The 20222-nt window shown below is 33.7% G+C and overlaps 1 protein-coding gene across 1 annotated transcript; it reads left to right on the top strand.

The window, feature by feature from the left end:
* The first annotated feature begins 11818 nt into the window (after positions 1-11818).
* On the top strand, positions 11819-17451 carry LOC100378496 (uncharacterized). Its single transcript, XM_002741993.4, has 4 exons — positions 11819-11904; positions 12159-12251; positions 15942-16002; positions 17055-17451. Exons 1-4 carry the CDS (start codon positions 11885-11887, stop codon positions 17322-17324), a joined length of 444 nt encoding a protein of 147 aa, XP_002742039.1. The 5' UTR covers positions 11819-11884; the 3' UTR covers positions 17325-17451.
* The last annotated feature ends 2771 nt before the right edge of the window (positions 17452-20222 follow it).

The raw sequence follows: 20222 nt of genomic DNA, 5'->3' as shown, positions 1-20222 counted from the left end.
GTCCGGAGAGTTCGGTTATCATGGTTTCCATTCCCATTGCAGTATTTGACCTTTTTATTTTTTTTTCGTTGAGCGTCTTAATTTATTTTTTGAACTGGGGGTTTATTGAAATTATTGCACAGACACTAAACAAGACGTCGTTTGTTTCTGTGGCTAACTGACAGTTGTGATAAGACTGGTTGACATTAATATTGTTAATTAGGATTGACTTCATTTTAACTTTCATTTATTTTCAAACTCTTATATCTTGTTAAAATGAATTACTGCAGAAAGAAGAACTATTAAATTTATTGTATTTATTTAAAAAAACGTTTGTCTAATTGTGTGTACAATTAGGAGGTTGCCGACAACAAATAAGTGTGTTCAATTTCATTCAATGCTTGATTTTACTATGAGTAACAATTAATCCACACATTTTGAATGTATTGTACATTCATACTTGATCTTGATATCCAACAATGATAGCTCCTTTATTTGTGTTCAAGTACAATAGTAATTCCTTTATTGATATACGTGAAGCAATGTTTGAGACTAAATAATCCACAAGTAGACAGCAGCAACAGACTGTTGACAAATAATCTACAAGATCATAGACAGGATATGCTTATAATCAAGCTGTATTGTGCATATTGATACATCATAATAATAGTTCAGTTCTTTTCACCATATGAAATCTCAACAATAACGATACCTTGTATTGTTAACACCCCTCCTCTATTTACTTCAATCAGTGACCTCTTAACAATGCACGTAACTCATGACATCATAGGGAACAAATTATATGCGCGTTGGGCTTATAGGTACAGTCAGAACAAATAAAAAAAAAATCATCGAAATAACGATTAAATGCAACCAAAATTACATTTTTATTTTTAAATCATAACATAATGTTATAGTACTTATTTGAGTGTGGTGTGGGTCATATTGTTTGAACTGATCGTAAAACATGTCCAGCTCCTTACATTTTATGTATCGTTAATTTGGCTTCACTTACAGCGAATTTAAACTGAAGGTAATTAAAATAATATCACAAACAGCATCGTCTAAGAAAATAAATTGTACAATTGTGGCATTCATTCCATACGTTTCGATTGTTGCAGAATTTTAATTGTAATGGTTAGTATATTATATTATAGTATACAACGGAAAACAATTGACAAAAGCTTACACACTTCACCTGATAAGAAACACGACAATAGTGTTTAGATCAAAATAATATTGTTGATGTTTGTACCTCATACTGCAATATTTCACCTCAGTATAAGGGATAAATAATACAAAACTAATAGTATGTACTGTTTCTTTTCTATTCTTTTCAATCGTTGAAATCTACATAATGCATGCAGCTGAACCGTTCGGAACTCTGTGCACCGCGCCCTCATTGTCTCATTGACATTACACTCATGACTTATCCCACAAACTGCTAAATATGCAAAACTCAACCACTTTCTCACCGCGTCCAGTTCTGTGTTGTTATTATGACACATATAAGATTTACGTATTCGTTGTATTTAGTAAGGTCCGGAGGAGTTGGGTTATCACAAAGTACATGTCTTCATGTCCATCGACGTTTTGAGTTTCCTAGGTGAATGTCTCAAGTTACTTTTTTGGAACTGGTGGTTTATTCAAAAACGAATTATTGTGAAAGCACAACACATTGTGAAAGCACTACCCAGTACAAAATATTTCCGTTACATGAACAATTTAATGAAACCCACATTTATATGTACAATACACAACTGTATGTCTGTATACGACGTCAACCAATACTGGAATTCTGTGCGAAATTCAAGTAATCAACGCTAGCTACTTACACGCTGCGGCTACTACGGTCCGACCGACGGGTAAAATCATATTGTCCGATGAATATCTCCCGGTTACAAGTATTTGCATCGAACATAAGTCGGCCCAAGTAATGCAAGATAAAAAAAATGCAAGATACCTTGGTGAGCCGAAAATATCACAATCGTTCGACCGCTCATAAATTACAGATTATACGACGAGAAAACGTAACATTGAAACAGAATTTTGTAGATTTACCTTAACGTAAGCGCAAGCGCAGTAGCCTAATATGACTGTTGAGTGTCAATATGCAAATATATCGACCGCAAAATGATTGAATCTGATTTGTTGATGGGGCTATGAGGTATAATAATATATTGTATTTTATAACACACTCTCTCATACTATTTCCTGGTTGGTCGAAACCGTGTCTCGCAGAACACAACTCACAAGCACGCGACAAGACATGTTCATAAAGTGTATTGTGGATATCGATACCTCATAATAATAAATCCGTTCTTTCTACCTTAGGAAATCTCAACAAAGACACAACTTTGTATTGCCAAGCTTCCTTTCTTTTCACTTCAATCAGTGTCTTCCGTGTAATGCACTCAACTCAGCGATGTGAACTTCGTACAATCGTAAACAACTAGTTTGAAGCCACGCCCTCATCGTCTGGTTAACGCTACACTTATGACTCATCCAGTAAATTGCTGAATAAGCAAAATCACGACGACTTTCTCACCGAGTCTAGTCCTGTGTCGTTATTATGGGCACATAAAAATCGTGTGTGTCGGGTACGTTTGACAAGGTCCGGAGGAGTTGGGTTATCTCATTGTGAACGAAGGTTTACCTCTTCGATCACAGTGGTTTCCATTCCCACTCCAGCATTTGACCTATTGTTTTTTTTTGTCCAGTTGTACATCAGTTTATTGGAGGGAGTGCTATCGTCCGATGGCTCTATGCAAAATGTAAATGATTTACCTGCTACCAAGCAAGAAAAGTACAACATCTGAAAGGTTGTTTCATTGCTGGCGCATAAAATATGCAATACAAGAAAGAATTTTGTTGTGAATGCTGACTGACTTCTCGTATTTTGCTTTTCTAGTATATTTGACTTCATTTGAATGAGTCAAATAATACGTACACGGATACGTGAAAGGTAGAAACCTCTTTGAGTTAAACTAATATATTTTCAAGTTGTGCATTTTTCAAAGGTAAACCAATAAACCACAGAAATCGAAAGAAACGAATTTCTGAAACCGACATGAGCTAGATCGTCTGATCTAAACATTTAGTTGAACGTGGTGATCTGGGTGGTTGGCGATATTGTCTAAACTAACACTTAGACAATTGATTGGAATACAAATTCCACTGAAACTTTTATTAATATGATTTTTATTATTGCCAAATAAATACAAGAGAACAAGTGAATACCACGATACAGTGTTGATTTGTGGTTTTCACTGAAGTATTTGTATGCTTCATATCGAAATGCATGCATTTGTAACAGCTTTCATAATAATACCACAAATTTCCAGTTATATAAGCCAAGCCAACCCACATTTTTAGACATGTTTTAAAATCAAGGTGGGATAAAGTCATGAAATATGCCCAATTTTACTCTAAGTTTAATTGTATGAGTAACTAATTAATCCACGTATTTTATTATATTGTAGATTCATTCACAAGCTGAAAGCAACAACAGACTGCTGGTAAACAGTCTATAAGATTACAGAAAACAACTGACGAGCATATTAATCAAGTTGTACTCTGCCTATTAGTGCCACATAATAATAAACCCGTTCGTTCCACCTTAGAAAATCTCAACAAAGACAATACTTTGTATTGCCAAGCTCCCTTTTTGTTTACTTCAATCGATGACCTCATACAATGCACACAACCAAGCGATGTAAACTTCGTACAATCGTAAATAAATAATCCGAAGCCATGCTCTCATCGTCTGGTCCACGTTACTCTTATGACTCATCCTGAAAATTGCAGAATATAAAAAATCACGGAGACTTTCTCGTCGAGTCCCATACTGTGTCGCTATAACGACCACTTGAAACTTGTACGTACCATTATATTTAACAAGGTGCGAAAGAGATGGGTTGTCTCGCGTCATTGATAACAGTGGTATCCATTCCCACTCCACAATTGACATTTTTTCTTCGAGTTCCTTGCAATGACACCATACAAAATGCAATTATTTCTATGGCTAAATATGTCACGTGGTGTCAAGCTATATGTAAGTCTATGGACAGTGCACAATCTGAAATGTTGTAGTATTAAAATATGTGAATCTTGTTAAAAAAATAAGTCACAATGTAGAGAATGAATTGTGTTGTTTTTTATTGACTGACTTCTCTGTTATTTGCGATTGCTTTTTCTTGAATATGTTTTATGCCAAATAATACATATACAAATAGTAATTGGAATAATTATTTTAAAACAACAGATCACTGACAAACAGTCTACACAATAATGGTGTTCACATAAAAACTATATTGTTGATGCCTATAGTCCTACAGTTAAAGTGGTAAAATATGCAAAGCTAATAGTATGTAAGGCCAGGCTTCCTTTCACTCAATTCATTTCAATCGATGCCCTTTAAAGAGTGAATGCAACTAAACTCGGAACTTGCGAGACATGCACCAGTAAACAGAATATGCCCCAGTAAACACTTAGTCTGAATTCGCGCCCTCATCGTCAAGTTGACTATACAATCATGACTCATCATAAAAATCGCTGAATAAGCAAAATCACCACCACTTTCTCACCGTGTCCAGTTCTGTGTCGTTATGATGTCCACATAAAAGACGTACGTGTCTTATATAGTTATAAGGTCCGGAGGATTTGGGTTACCACAGAATACTTGTCTCCATTCCCATTCCAGCATTTGACCTTTTTCTAGTTGAGTGTCTTCTGTTATTTTTAAAGCTAATGAATTATTGAATGAGAAATGAAATGCAAACAACCAAACTAGTTTCCATAGTGAATTTGTTGTTGTAGTGAAGGTGAAATTGTGGTATGATGGTTGGGTATAGACGGACGTCTTTCTGTTAGTTTTGACTGACTTTATTCGCCTTTCAATTATTCAGTATGAATCTACAACAACATTTAAAAATGCAAATGACTGAATATTAATTAATCTGTTAATCGAGAAAAATAATAATATAAGGTCAATCTAAATGCAAAATTCGATTTCAAACACTTACCTATTTATTGTAATATCGTGTATCTAATAGTCATGCAGTAATTCCTCTGATATTCGTTTAGTTTCAGTTCAAGACACACCAGGCTAACGTATTGAAACGTATTATTAGGAATGAAACACTATGTTGTTGTCCATGTGTATTTCATTTAAGCACGGAATGTGTAATAATATATTAGACTGTTGATAATATAGAAGATACGTGGATATGCCCTCTGACGTCAAAACAGAACGTCACCTATTGTATAATTATAACTCCTTTCTTTGTAAAAACATAATATTTAAAAGTACAATATCCAATTAAGATATTTAGTTTTCATTACTTTATGTCTCCAATAATCATGCAAGATACTCTCTCATGTTCATTTAGTTTACGTTCAAATTTCGTGTGTGTATCCATGGTAATGTTGAATAGTAAAATTTATTTCAAAAATGTTCTCTTTTGACGGAAAGTAAATGTGAAACAATCGTTTTTACAATGATTTTAGACACCGTGCGATAATCGGTTGTAATTCCATCGATATTGAAAATTGTGTGATAATTTTTTAAATATTTGTCTAAAAAATAAATAATCTGAAACTTTTCAGAATTTACTAATTATAAAGACCTAAGTGTTTCAAATAATCTAAAACTTGTTTACAATTTAAAAGTGAAATGTTTGTATTCAACTGCGCACACAAAATAACCATACACAGTTCAAATACAGGAATGGAATAACAAATACGTTTCGATAACCCAACTCATCCGGGTCATGTTATTTACGACGTACACGGATGAGTTCTATGTGGTCGTAATACCGACATGGAACTGGGCTCGATGCGAAAGGGTTCGCGATTATGCTTATTCAGTAACTGGATGAGTCATGAGTGTAACTCCGACTAGTGTTTAGGACTCAAACAGTCTGAAGTTGCACAATCGTCGTATGGTCAACGTTACAATTATGACTCATCCCGCGAAATGCTGAATAAACAAAATTGCGACGACTTTCTCGCCGAATCCAGTTCTGTGTCGTTAATATAACCACATGCATATAAGATTCATACGAACCTATTGTAGTAAACTGTGTCCGGAGGAGTTGGGTTATCTCACTGTGTTCTCATTATCATGGTTTCCATTCCCACTCCAGTATTTGAACTTTTACTTATTCGAGTTGAGGGTTTGAATTTATTTATTTATGGAAGGTCTGGAGATTGATTGAACAAAAATTATCGTAGAAGTACGGACTACGCACAGTCTAAATCGTTCCAACGGCAAACTGATAGTTGTGATAAGAATGATAAGGTGTTGCTTTGTATTGTCAAGCTCCATTTTATTTCACTACAATTTGCACCAAACTCAGCGATACGAACGCTGTAGAATTTAAGCAAATAGTCCAAAGTTTCGCCTTCATCGTATGACTCATGGCTCATCCCGTATAATGTAGAATAAACAAAATTGTGACCACTTTGTCGCATAAAATATGTGAGAATATAATATTTATTGTTAATACTGACTGACGTCTTCTCGTATTTTACTTTTCATTATTGACTATTTGTTAAACGAGTCAAATAATACGTATACGAATACGAGACTTTGCAAATATAGACACTTTTGAACTAAACTAATATATATTCGAGGTGTCTAGTTTTCAAATCAAATTATGCCAATGAACCATTTGAATCGAAATAAACCCAATCGGCGACTCATTCACTCTGGTCAGAATCAAATATTTAAATTATTTTATGGAAAACTTTGGAAGGATCCCAAAGAATGGGATCATGTTTCATGTTAAAGACGTAACGGTCAATCCTATTATTGAACAACCATTTTCATGGACACTTATAACATCCCACAAAACGTTTCCATGGAAGTTCACATTTCCATAACTTCATCCCACCTTGATTTTAAAAGATGTCTGACATTTGTGTTGGCTGGACTTATTTAACTCGAAAAATGTTGACTAAGTATGAAAGTTGTAAAATCATTTCTTCATTCATTCATTCATTCATTCATTCACTTCAACTGACGACCTTTACACAATACACGTCACTCAACAAGCTGACCTCTGTACGAAAGTAAACACATACAGGCGCCCTCATCGCCTGGTCGAAGTCACACTCATGACTCATCGCGTAAATTGCAGAATAAGCAAAATTGTGACCACTTTCTCACCGAATCCAGTTTTGGTCGTCATTATAATAACATAAAAGTCGTACCTGCCCAATATAGATATAAGGTCCGGAGGAGTTGGATTATCACAAAGTACTTGTTTCCATTCCCATTCCAGCATTTGACCTTTTTGTTGTCCGTCTATTCATTTCCATTCCAGCATTTGACCTTTTTGTTGTCCGTCTATTCTATGTTAGATTATCTCATGTTGTATACAATGACTTTCAATTGAATTGTAAAATACGTCTAGCTCAATTTAAAGGCGTAGGTCGTCACTTAAGTCGCATTTTAATTATATTGTAGATCTATAGTAAACATGTTCTTGAATTGATTGGTAAAAACGGTCCCACACGTATTTATAGAGCGAAAAAATATGATTGATATCTTACATGTTTGTAATTTTAATTGGCTTTTCCAGAAAAAGTCTTAAATTATTTAAATTTACAATTACAACCAGTAAACAACAGGATAAGTCTGGTACAACATCTGGCTAGTAGACTGTTCCATTGTTGAAATCTGTCTATTGTTTTGCGTTTAATAATAGTACAAGGCAAATATTTTTCTTACATAAATCTCATTTTTCTTCAATACCTTACCATGGATATCGACGATAATTTTTAACTGATACCAAACAAATATATAAGAGAGGATACAGCATGGTTATTGGAGGCAAACAAATACAAAAACTATTATTGTGTATGGTTCGACTTTATATTCTATAATGACGGAGTATTGATTTGACAAATATAAACGATTTTATAATTTATTGTAGATCTATATTAGCTGATTTGTGTTGTGTCGTTATTATAACCACATAAAAGACTACGTGACCGTTATCGTTAACAGGGTCTATAGTTGGGTTGTCACAAAATATCCATTCCCATTCCAGCACTTGACCTTTTGTGACCTCTGTGCTTGGTTATCTTTATTTTTTCATTTGTAAAAACACTTTTTCATTTGAATTTAAAACAATTTCAGCTTAATTTAAGTATGTAGGTCATTACGGTGTTGAAAAAAAAAACGTTATTGATATCTCCCAGTGTGTTCAAATAGTCCTAGGCTTTCAGAAAAGTTTCAAACTAGTTATTTTTTAAAATAAAAACCTAATTTACACATAATAACTAGGTTCGGGGGAGTTGACGTTTTGTTACCGGACCACTCTGTCATCATTATGGTAGAAAGGGTGATTGATATCTTGCATGTAATTATAATTAGCCATTTCCGAGAGTGTGAAATTATTTATTATTAATATAAACACCCGATTCATCATCCTAACGATAATCAATATCGATAGAATTACAACCAGTCACGCAAGGACAATTCTAGTAAAATCTCTGACATTCTAATGAACCATTGTTGAAATAGGTGATTGTTTCACGTTTTACATCATTTCGCCAATAATTAAATCTAATTATTTTAAACGAATATCAAGTAAGATACTGCATGAATAATGGATGTACATTATTATAAAATGTTTACATTGAATATTGCATAAGGTTTGACTATATATTTTTATTTATTTTTTCGATGCATTTTTAAATGATATTGTAGATCCATACTGATTTTTAACGTCAACAGCCCGAGAGATGGTAAACTTTACAAAACGAATAATATATACATTCATGTTTCTTTTCTTTTAAATTCAATTGCTGAACTCTACACTATGTACGTTATGTGTTTATAATTCGAACATTCTGACGCTATACAATCGTCGATGTTACAATTATGACTAATCCCGGGAATTGCTGAATAAGCAAGAAATGACGACTTTCTCACCATGTCCAGTTATGTGTCGCTATTATGAACATATAAGACTCATACACGCCCGTTATAGTTAACAAGGTCCGGAGGAGTTAGGTTATGTCATTGTGATTTCATTATCATGGTTTCCATTCCCACTCCAGTATTTGACTTTTTATTTTTTCTACTTGAGGGTCTTAATTTATTTGAGGATCTGGTGGTTTATTGAAAAAAAAGTTATGGGCTATACACACTCCAACACGTTCCTATGAATGATAATATAATAGTTGTTATTGTCAAGCTCCCTTTTATTTGATGACCTCTTAAGAATTCGAAAGCTGTATAATCTAAGCAAATAGTACGAAGTGGCGCCCTCATCGTCTGACCTATGTTAAACTCATGACAAGCAAAATCACGACGACTTTCAGACCCAGTCCAGTGTTGTGTCGTTATTATGACCACATAAATCGTGTACGTATCCTGTGTACTTTATAAGGTCCGGAGGAGTTTGGTTATCTCATTATGAACGAATATTTACCTGTTTGATCACTGTGGTTTCCATTCCCACTCCAGCATTTCAAGTTGACCTTTTCCCTTTTTGTCTAGTCGAGTTTCTCAATTTATTTGAGATGGAAGGGTGTTTACTATGCGATATCCAACTCGTTCCCTGGCAAAAAAGCTATATGTAAGTTCATGGACTGTACAAATTCTGAAAGGATGTTGAACTAAAATGAGTCATTGTTATTATGTATTATCGATCAAAACATTTAACTTTTACTAAATGGGTACCCCGGTTTATCCTTACTTGTAAATAAAGCAAACAAACTTTCACGCAGATTGAAATCTATATAAATAATTTTTCCGGACATTTTAAAGTTACGTAACTTTGTGTCAGCAAATGTCTTACGAGGCGTTAGTGCCATGTGGAATTGGTACATAGTTTGATTGGCGTGAATTGAAACGTGTTTTTGTTGTGGTCTTTGGAAATATGAAAATAAAAACGTACATGCTGAAAGTTAATAGACAGATAACATAATCAACAAATATAATAAATTAATAAATACTCTTAGGACTGATAAATATGATACATTGTAGGCAGTATTTGACAATCGTCACCTAAGAAACGATTCAAACTTGGTAGACGTTTCGCCCCTCATAGCATATGAGGGCCGGATGCGAGTCATCTTGTACACTATAGAAAATTAATCACGGTGGTTTATATCTAAGTACAATAGGTTTATGTATTATTACAAAAAGCAAAACGAGCAAATACGCTTTCATTTAATTATATTAAGCTTAAGGTGTAACAGTGAAATACATTCACTCTCTGTTTTCATGCCAAAATATACAAAACTAGGTAACTGGTTTAAATTGTTATCATTTTTGGAATTCATGAGTGGGATAAATTTGTTGTAAGCGGGGTTAGTATCATTTATGCAGAAATGTTCTAATAAATCCGTTCTTAATATAAAATTGATTGCGTTCAACACAGTATTCACACAATCTGTGATGGGGTTGGTAGCATTTTCATATCCTTCCTTTCAATACGCATGAGAAAAACAACGTAACCTCGATAACTCAGCTCTGAATTTGAAAACATGATAAATATTTTTCTTGACCAATTGACGACTTAAAATTCTTATAGGATTGGAGTTTGGAAAGATGCAGTGTCGTCGTACCACACTTGTTGCGCACAATCTTTAATTTTCTGTGTGAACTGCGATACTTGGCTAAATTCAACGCAAAAAAGCATAATGTTCACATTGTACACCCAATTTGCCGATGTTACCGACACGTTGGTCGGATAATTGTTTAATATTAAATAACATTTATGAGGATATAAATGAGTATATGTTTGTAGTATATTCAGCCAGTAGCTAATGCATTTATATTTACTCTGTGCTGAATTGTTTAACAAAGTCTGAACGAAAATATTACACCAAGATACTTGTACTTCGGGCCAACCTTGATTTCATGATCGCGATAATAAAATCATTTTTCGCTTTGCTTTAGATAACCACCCACACGAAAAAACACACAATTATCTGCGTTTTGTTTGGGCTTAGTGTAAGGCAGCAGTGAAAACAAAATTGCTGCAATTTATTAATTTGTCGTTGAGTGTGTACTGACTTTTTCAGAACCCATGGCCAAGTCTTCCGCGGAGCCTTGTTATTCGGCTTAATTTCCAATATACTAGTAGATTAAATTTAAATCATGAGATATATTGCCAACACATTGGTCACAATGCTCGTTGTGTAGTTTCAGGTTCCCAATTACAGCTTTTAAAAAAGAAAATGCATTGGCACGTGAGACGGGCTTGTTCAACAACATATCAAGTAGTATGATTCTATGCATGAATGAATGAATAAATTAAATTGTCGAAATTAAAATCGATGAACAATTTTAAACAGGAGCGGGGAACCCGGTTGGAACCCGGGGCTGGGAACTAACTAATAATTCTAAGAAGCTAATATAATTTTATAGATCCATATTGTATAGTTATGAAAGCCAATAAACAAAGTATTGTTTTGTTTTACCCCAAAACATGTTCATATTGTTTTGTTGTTACGTCGCCTTCATAGAACTCCGAGTTCGCTGGCATTCTTTATAAAACGTTCTAATGGAATGTTATATAGAAGATAATATTTGGTAATCGTAGTCCTAAATAACTATTAAAAATAGCTAGACGTTTCGAGCAATGGCTCTTTATCGATAGCATAGAAGAAAGTGTTATAACGTACAGCTATTACTGATTTACAAAATGTCTTATTTTAAATTATACAACGACGACACGACGACACTGCATCTTTCCAAATCATTTTGTACTGATATTTATATATCATATTTATCAGTCCGAGCAACGTTTATTTATTTATAAACTACTAATGGAATGTTGTCGTTGGGGGCGCTATATCATTTCCTCCATTTCACGCAGCCGCAGACACCCGGCAGACGTAAACAGAACTCACCATAATCGGCAGCTGGTATGGAGAGAAGATGACACAGACAAAAGGAAGGTAAATGGCAAAAAAATAGCTTAAACGTCAACATTTTGGATAGGTACTGTCAATCTACTGTCTAGCAATATGTCGTCCATAGCAATTTAGTAAAGTTTGCGTAGACAGTGGTATTTACTCGAGGAATGCAGGAAAATAGCAAACAGTGCCATGTCATGTAGACCCCACCAACCGACCGACCCATCTAGTTAACGACACGGCGTTATATTTGAAATTGAAATGTTCATTTAATTATTTTATCATTTTTCGTATAGTCGAAAACGCTCAAGAAGCCTAGAAGATGACGTGGAACTGTTTCCAGTCCCGAAAAGAGTGCACGACGGCCTGGCAGATCGTTCCATTCCCAGGTACTGTATTCAGCTGACCCAGCAAGTACGGCTTATGCAAAACAGTGGAAAAGAGAGAGAGAGAGAGGCGTGGTTCTAGTCGCATATATTCCACTTCTGTGTTTTTCCATTTTTTTGACGACTGATCCCACATCACACATTGTGCAAAATTGAGAGTTGACCTTCCGCGTGAACGTTATTTAAGTCTTGGTGGCCTGTCTCAGTCATGTCAGTACCCTGGTAGAGGTATTTAAACGTTACATAACACACCCCTCCAGAGAGGGATGTTTTACATATATTATCTATGATAAATTTTAACACCTGCTAAATGAATCAAGTGTAAGGTCAAATACATTAATAGTATTATTCTTTTAACTAAATATTATTGTCCATAATGCACTGGTAAAAACTTGAGATCATTTGCATCTTCTGTATTCAATAATAAATATGTCGCAGCCAGGTCTTTAAATCATAGCTTTAGCTCAAACTTCAGAAATGCTAACTGCACGCAAAGATGCATTTCCTCGGGGGTGACGAGAGATGGCTCAGATAACCACATTTAACAGGAAGGTGCCACATTTAAGGCTTGTATTTTATGTGCACAGGCAGCATGACTGTCTAAATTCAATGGTCTTCAAGTAATCGAACATTTTGAATGTAACTGGTGGCAAGATGAACCTTAGTAAGAGCAATATTTGTTTCAGTAAAAACATTTTACCCAATACCCAGGCGAGTTAATTATAGCAATAAGGAGTGAGAATGACCTACATGCTTCTGTATTGTTGAAAGAAAAAAATCCTGAGTGAATCATAATACTGTACAGAGGTTAATTATTCACTGGGTTTTAATTTTTCTTATTTCGCTGACTGGAAAATGCGCTAAATTAAAACCTAGAGAATATGTAAAATTTAGCATAGAACACATTAAAACCTACTGAATATGCCTGAAATGGTAAATCGGCGAAATTTAAACCCAGTGAAAATTAGTCATTTTTATTTTTGCAGTAGCTCTCAAAGTCAACAGAACCGTTGCATTATGCTATGACCAGATTAGTTGCTAGATGTACCTGTTGTTGACCAAAGATGGTTGGACACTCAAATTTCAATCGAACAGTAGTAATTAGACACTCTCAAAATTCAGTGCATAAGTGGTAGTTTAGTTAGCCAATTCATTTTCACAGAGTGCATGTTGCACCCCCTCCCCCATTGTGCAAGCGAGTTAGAGGGGAATGCATCGAATCAAAGTGCTCTGTGTAATCACTCTTTTTAACAGTCAGAATGGTATTTTGTACACAAACATGAATATATGTAGAATATAACTTTGATGTTAGTTTACAAGTTGGACAAGATTTCAGTTTATTATACCTCATGACCATGACAGCCAATCAGATTACCGTATTAGAGGTTGACATTTTTGTAAGTCTACCTCTTGCCATAATTGTATGTCGACCTCCATCTGGATGGGTACCTTCCTCCTCAATTTACCTGATTTACGTCAATAACTTGTCAGGGGAACAAGATACACGGCAATATTCGTGAACTGATTGGTTTGCCACGTTTACGTTCACTATTTGACTATCTTATTGCAGAGAAAAACTAGGATTTTGTAGAGATTTTGTGTGATTTTTAGTCAAGCTTGTCGTGCGTTCACCAGCACACTCAGTTACATGCTTTGGGACATTCGATGTGCGATTGCGTAGTTCGTCAACCTAAATAGTCAGAGTCGTGGGCTTTGGCGTGTGATGGCATCGTTACGTATTTTGTCTGTTTTGACAGTATATTGAGATATTATGTACAGTGTATTTGTTGAAAGAGAATGGTGTTGACATAAACCTATACTCAAGCAGTGTGCAGCTCGTTTCAGTTTTCTACACGTAATGCAAACTGGAACACAATGTAGTATATAGCTGTGCACAGGATGGCGCTGGATGTTGTTGGAAAATCAATTCTTCATCAGTCTGAAGCTGTTGAAATTAAGTTTATCAAAACAACCATGAAAGTAAAAAGGCGCCGGTGCAATTCCATAGATACCTTTGACCTTAACTTTTTCAACACCAGACTTTCTTGCCTTTTCTTGCAACAGACAAAATTTTAGTCAGTTTTCAGTGTTTATTCAAAAAATTTGGCTATTTTGACTAATTTGTGATGAAAAGCAAGGACTGGTGGTGAAAAGGTTGAATGACATGTGATGGGTCCCATCACAACAAAGATGACATAATTTCTCATAATGTTTTGCTTTATCAAACTTTTCATTGTCTATTTCATTGGCCACAATTAATTTGCTTCTTAAAGTTGGAGTGCTGCTTCAATTTCCTTGTAAATATCAAAGCTGTCTTGATGCTGCTACTCTCCTAGCTGCCATTTTGTTTTCGAAGAATAACAGCAATGCCATGTGGATGAAATTATTGTTGATAAACAAAAAAATCTGTGGTGCTTTAAGATACATTGTTACTTCCTCCTCTTCTCTATTAAAACTGTCATATTATACTGTTAGACCATAGAATTTATTTGATGTTTTAGCAATTTCACTGAGATTTAATCAGGTTTACACTATACATACACAGTATATGTGCATGTACTGTCACTTACTTGATGATAGGTATCACTGCATCAACAACATTATTTTCTAATTCAGTGAAAACTAGATGGATTTTTTTCGATATTTAGCACAAAGATTTATCTTGTATTTGGAGCTAAAGTGCCAGACTTATTTGCAAGTATGGCATGGTTTTTAAAGAAATTTATAGACAAAAACTGCACTTGACACAGGAACACAGTATAGTGAGATGTATGCATAGGCACACTTGAACATCCTAAATTTGTGAAGTATGTCCAATTCAGTATATAAACATATGGACTGCTGTTATGTCAATAGAGCAATGTGTGACTAGCGGTGCGGTTTTGCACGTCTTATTCTAGTAAAAATTGTGTTTTTCATTGAAGAACCATTAGAAATGTGAAAACAAGTTTTTTGAAATGAAATGAAAAATTGAAAAAGAGTGAAAAATTACAAAATTGTTATTTTCCTGAAGTATTTTTGTGTCAATGTATTTTGCTAGTCCAAATGATGGAATAAATCATTTACTTACAAGGCTGTATAGGAGGCCAATTTTAGAAAAAGGATGACATAAAATTCAATATTAATATGAAAGAGATGAATAATTTTCTAATCAAATTAATGTTTTCTATTTTTGTAACTCCCTGTGAGAATTATCTTAATTAAGAACTAGAAAATGTTTCTAAATCATGTTGCTAATCAATCTAGTGGGCATTGGACAAAAACCTACACTTGGTCAACTGTGAAATTTTCAATTTTAGGTGGGATTAGGCATTTTATTTAATATAACTTTGAATATTTTGAGCTTTCCGGTGAAACAACAAGTTCTTATGTTCGCATGGATTTAATTTAGCGGATTGCACTTATCAGCGAATATATTGAAATTAAAATCAATGAATAATTAATTAGTTCACAGTATTCAAAATAAAGTGTTGATATATTTTTATCTGCATGTGATGTAACATTTATACGAGTAAAGTACAAAGTTGGAGTTGCAAGTCACCTCAATGCCTTAGGATTCGATGTTATTAATTATGTACCGTATTGTCAATAGCATTCAGCTAGTTTAATTACAGAGCAGACATCAGAAAAAAAACAATTTGCCACACATTTTCACTGAATTGTAATTATTCTCATTTTGGTTTCTTTTCGCAGTCCACTTTTGAATGGACATGCTGCAGAATTCAATGGAAATAGTCAAAACCATGGATGTATGGTATGTATTTCCTATTAACAGTTTTTTTACTTGATGTTATGATGACTGCTGTCATATTCTGTTTTGATTGACATTGTAGTCTGTCTATGTATATATGAGTGCTCTGTTTATAATCCTCAGCATCTCATTGTGTTAACCTTGCCACAACAATTAACCTTGGGTGAAAATTGGCATTTCAAACATGTGTTACATGCATTCACAATTTATTTTTATGTTGACATACATATTACAATTACATGTTATTTTTGTATTCATTAAAACTCATTTCATAACAACCACATAGCAATATATTACCTACGGTATATTATTTTACCTTGGAAATTTGTTGTGTATACAACATGTATAACTTAAAGTGTTACTCTCAGCATACTGTAACACTGTTGTGGAATATTTGAATGCGCATATTTAACTCTTTGCTGTACATTTTGCAATAAAACCATGCATGTGCATAAATAAATACTGCCCTTCTATACTATAACCGTGCAGTAATTGTTGATGTGTTACTGTAATTTCTCATAAATATGCCACATCATGTTGTAACGAAAGTTTAATAATATATTATTTTTGATCTTTCATTTGGAGAATAATAATAGTGCTAATATGGATATTTTTCAACATGTTTAAATTATTTTGTTTGCTATTTCTTTTTGATTAGAATTAGCAAAATATGTTTTTCTTTTTCTTTTTGGCAGCAAACACTGCAGTATTTGTTAAAATAAACATATTTTTAATATTACATATTAAATGTATTTGTTTTCATAATTATAGTTTTTTTCACAATAAATTATATTATTGTTGTTACAATCGAGATATATTATCAAATGAAATTATTTATAAGTTGTCAATTTTTTCTCTTCAAATAAAAATAATCATGTAGCTAAAATAAAATGTGTTGAAACATCTCCCACAAGTAATATATTATTAAAACGTATTGTCATTGTTTTAACGACAATCTGTCAGTCAGTCAGTCAACAAATATGTTTAGGTTAATTTTAGTTTAGTTCGTAGATTTTTTGGTTTTAGTTCTAATAATGCATTCCTTTGTTCTCCAGGATGGTAGCAGTTTTCAAAATGGAATAGGATCTAGTTCATCGGTGCAGAGTTCACCTGGTCTTCCACAGAGTAATTGTCTCCATGGTAACCAATGCAATCACGTAACGCCTGGTACATCTGGGATGAATGCAGGACTATCGAGTCACCATGATGCTGTGCATTCTAATGCAAACAATAGTCACTATGATCAAATTAATCAAATTCTACGAGAAGCACATTTTCAAAGGAAGGCGAGAAAACATTCTCATATCTCGGAAGATATATCATAGCAGTTTAATTATTAATTATGTTTACAAGATATTTATGTGTGAAATATCTTTCATTTACTGTTGATATTCTGTTATATTTTGTGGTGTTGAAATCTTAGGAAATAACTCCACCTCCAAAGAGACTGGATTCCAGGTTGCATTTTTTCTTACATCACTGTCTCGTTTTAAGCACGCACTTCAGCAATGCAAAAAAAATTTGTATTTCAGAAGCGTCCTAAAAAAGTCTAGATTAATATTTCTGGTTTTCAGATACTTGTTGTCTCAAGGATTCATTCTGTCACTTTCTCAAATAGAAGAACTTTAAACATGTAGATACCTCACTAGTTTGTACCTTCAATTTCCTTATTTTTAAATAATTGAGAATAATCAGATAATCACCTGTCTCTGGTGTACCCCACCCTCCCTCTTTTTCAACCCCTCGCACATTTTGAAAATCTAACCTGGAATCCTTGGCCTATGATCAGTACATGTGCAATGTCTTTTCATTGATGCCATGTCCTGTGGCAAGTTTTGGCATGCATCAAGTCTTACCGATATTACAATGATATGTACCCTTTTTACAACAATAATAGTTGATTACCGGTAGTTACCCTTGTTGAACAGTTGAAATTTGCCTTTATCAAAACGCTGGTAGGCAATTCTGAAACTTCAGATGTGCATATTTTTTTTTTTCATACCGCACTACTTATTTATAGTGCTGGTTCATACCCAAATCAAATTCTCAAAAAATCTTGTTAAGGCAATATGGTGAACAGAAAACAAAACTTGATGACATACTTTGACAAAAATACCCCCAAAATGGTATAAAACTGACACGTATACAGAATTATTTAATTTCATGATGAAAGCTGAAAGTGTATTTTATTTAAAACTGTTATTCAGTTAGTTGTTGCTTTCAGAATATCCAGATTATAAATGTACACAAGTTGCATGTGAAATAATATTTGGGCTTTGCAAAAAAAAAAAAAATTCATTAAATTTGTAAATCTGATGTCTTAAATTCAGTGGTAGTTAGAACCCTTAGTAGCGGTAAAATTAGAAATGATTAGTCTGTTTATTATTTGATAATATATAAATTATTTATCGCTTGTAAAATAGGAATATTCTGTAAATAATTAGCATTTGGTTTGGTTGTAGGATTATTTCAGCTATTTATAAATGATTTACATTCAATTTTGATTTACTTGGTGAATGTTAAAATTAGATGGCATTTTTCAAAATACTTGTGTGTTAATTATTTATAGTGCCTGTTCCTCCACTTGTTCATTGTATTGCTGTGCTTTACACTCGCGTAGTGTATCTGGGTTCTTTACAGACTGGATGATGCAGATTTGCTGCAACACATAAAGGAATGATATCATTCACAGCAGTTTATTAAATTCAATTTAATCCTATTGCAATGGTTGTCGATTGACGCATTTCAAATTAGTAATATCATCGGCTAGTTGAGTGGAAAAAAGAAATTGTCATGGAAATGCATGATTTGACTCTGATAGAACTTCTCAGAACGACTACCTATGTTTTACTTTTTGAAGTACATAGCATTTGTTTTTCATAGCTTTTGTAATAATACCAACTTGGTGAATAAAACTGTGATAATACTAATATTGGCTTGACAAATTAGGAACATGGAGCACCTTCTATATTATTGGCTACATGATAACTATTTTAAGCTGTGGAAGTTGCTGTGCACCTGAATAGTTGGGCTTATACACAGGAACAGAACATGGCGTGGCAAACACCGCCCTTTAACCTTTGCAGTATTGTAGCTCAGAATACCAAATCTATATATACACACTCCATATTTTCCATCTCTAGTGACACTCCTATTCAGTCAGCTGTCCACCCACAGTGCACTGTAAATCGCTTTACTCTTGCAAGACAAAATTTTGTTTGAAAATTACAAATTTTGTAGCAGTGCAAATTCGACTAAAAAAAACAATTTTCTTGTGTGCCATGAAAATCTTTAAATCTTGCAGTGAAAGTTGAACGGTTTACTGTATTTCAACCAATTGGACCTGCCACAATACATAATTGAACAATTGTCTGAATACTAAATTACATAATTGGTCACTAACTCTTTTAAACAAAAAAATTATATTAAAATGTTGTGCCAAAATGTTGGGGAGATTAATATGATGTTCAATAATTTTTTAGTCATTTACTCTAATTGCATTAATTATTTTTGGGGGGTTAATTAGGGTAAAATCTGCCAAATTAAATCTACATGAACAAGTAAAATAAGATTTTTGTATCGCTCGACTTGAAACCCTGAAAATATTAAAATTAGATGCCAATGAACATAAATGATTTTACAGTAATATACTTTTAATAATTGATAGTTCTCTCAAAGGAAGAACAGTTTGCCTATTATACACATCACATTTGGTTTGCCATTTAGACTCGCAGGGTAGTTACTCCCAAAATAATGCAGTTAAATTTGAAGAAGGTAAAAAAGTATTGCAAATTCTCTTTTAAAGTTTAAATACCCAACAATGCTGGACTTTTAGATGCTTTGCTACAGACCTGCATAGACCACTTTGCGATATGTATATATAGTTCTGTATGTACTAGTACCTCGTATCTGTAATGATCATTAGAAATGAAATGTATCATCTTGAATATTACACAGCATACATTTATCTACAACTTTGTATTTCAATACTGCTTTGTATCCCATCATTGCTGACATTTTAAGTCTGTATGTTTTTTTTAACTATGGACAGAGAATGTACATGGTTATGTAACTAAGGGCATATTATTTTACAAGATAATGAATCTTTCTTTTGATCTTTGGGTCGTAATTGCCCATAGCCGGATATTATTTCTGAACAAAACATCAATATTGCAAACGAAAATACCAAAAGTGACACCTGATAGGCCTGGGAACAAACCACC

The sequence above is a fragment of the Saccoglossus kowalevskii genome, chromosome 8, assembly GCF_978046115.1.
Source record: "Saccoglossus kowalevskii chromosome 8, keSacKowa6.1, whole genome shotgun sequence".
Lineage (NCBI taxonomy): Eukaryota > Metazoa > Hemichordata > Enteropneusta > Harrimaniidae > Saccoglossus > Saccoglossus kowalevskii.
Note: the sequence above shows the minus strand (reverse complement) of the source record. Positions and strands in the feature narration are given on the sequence as shown.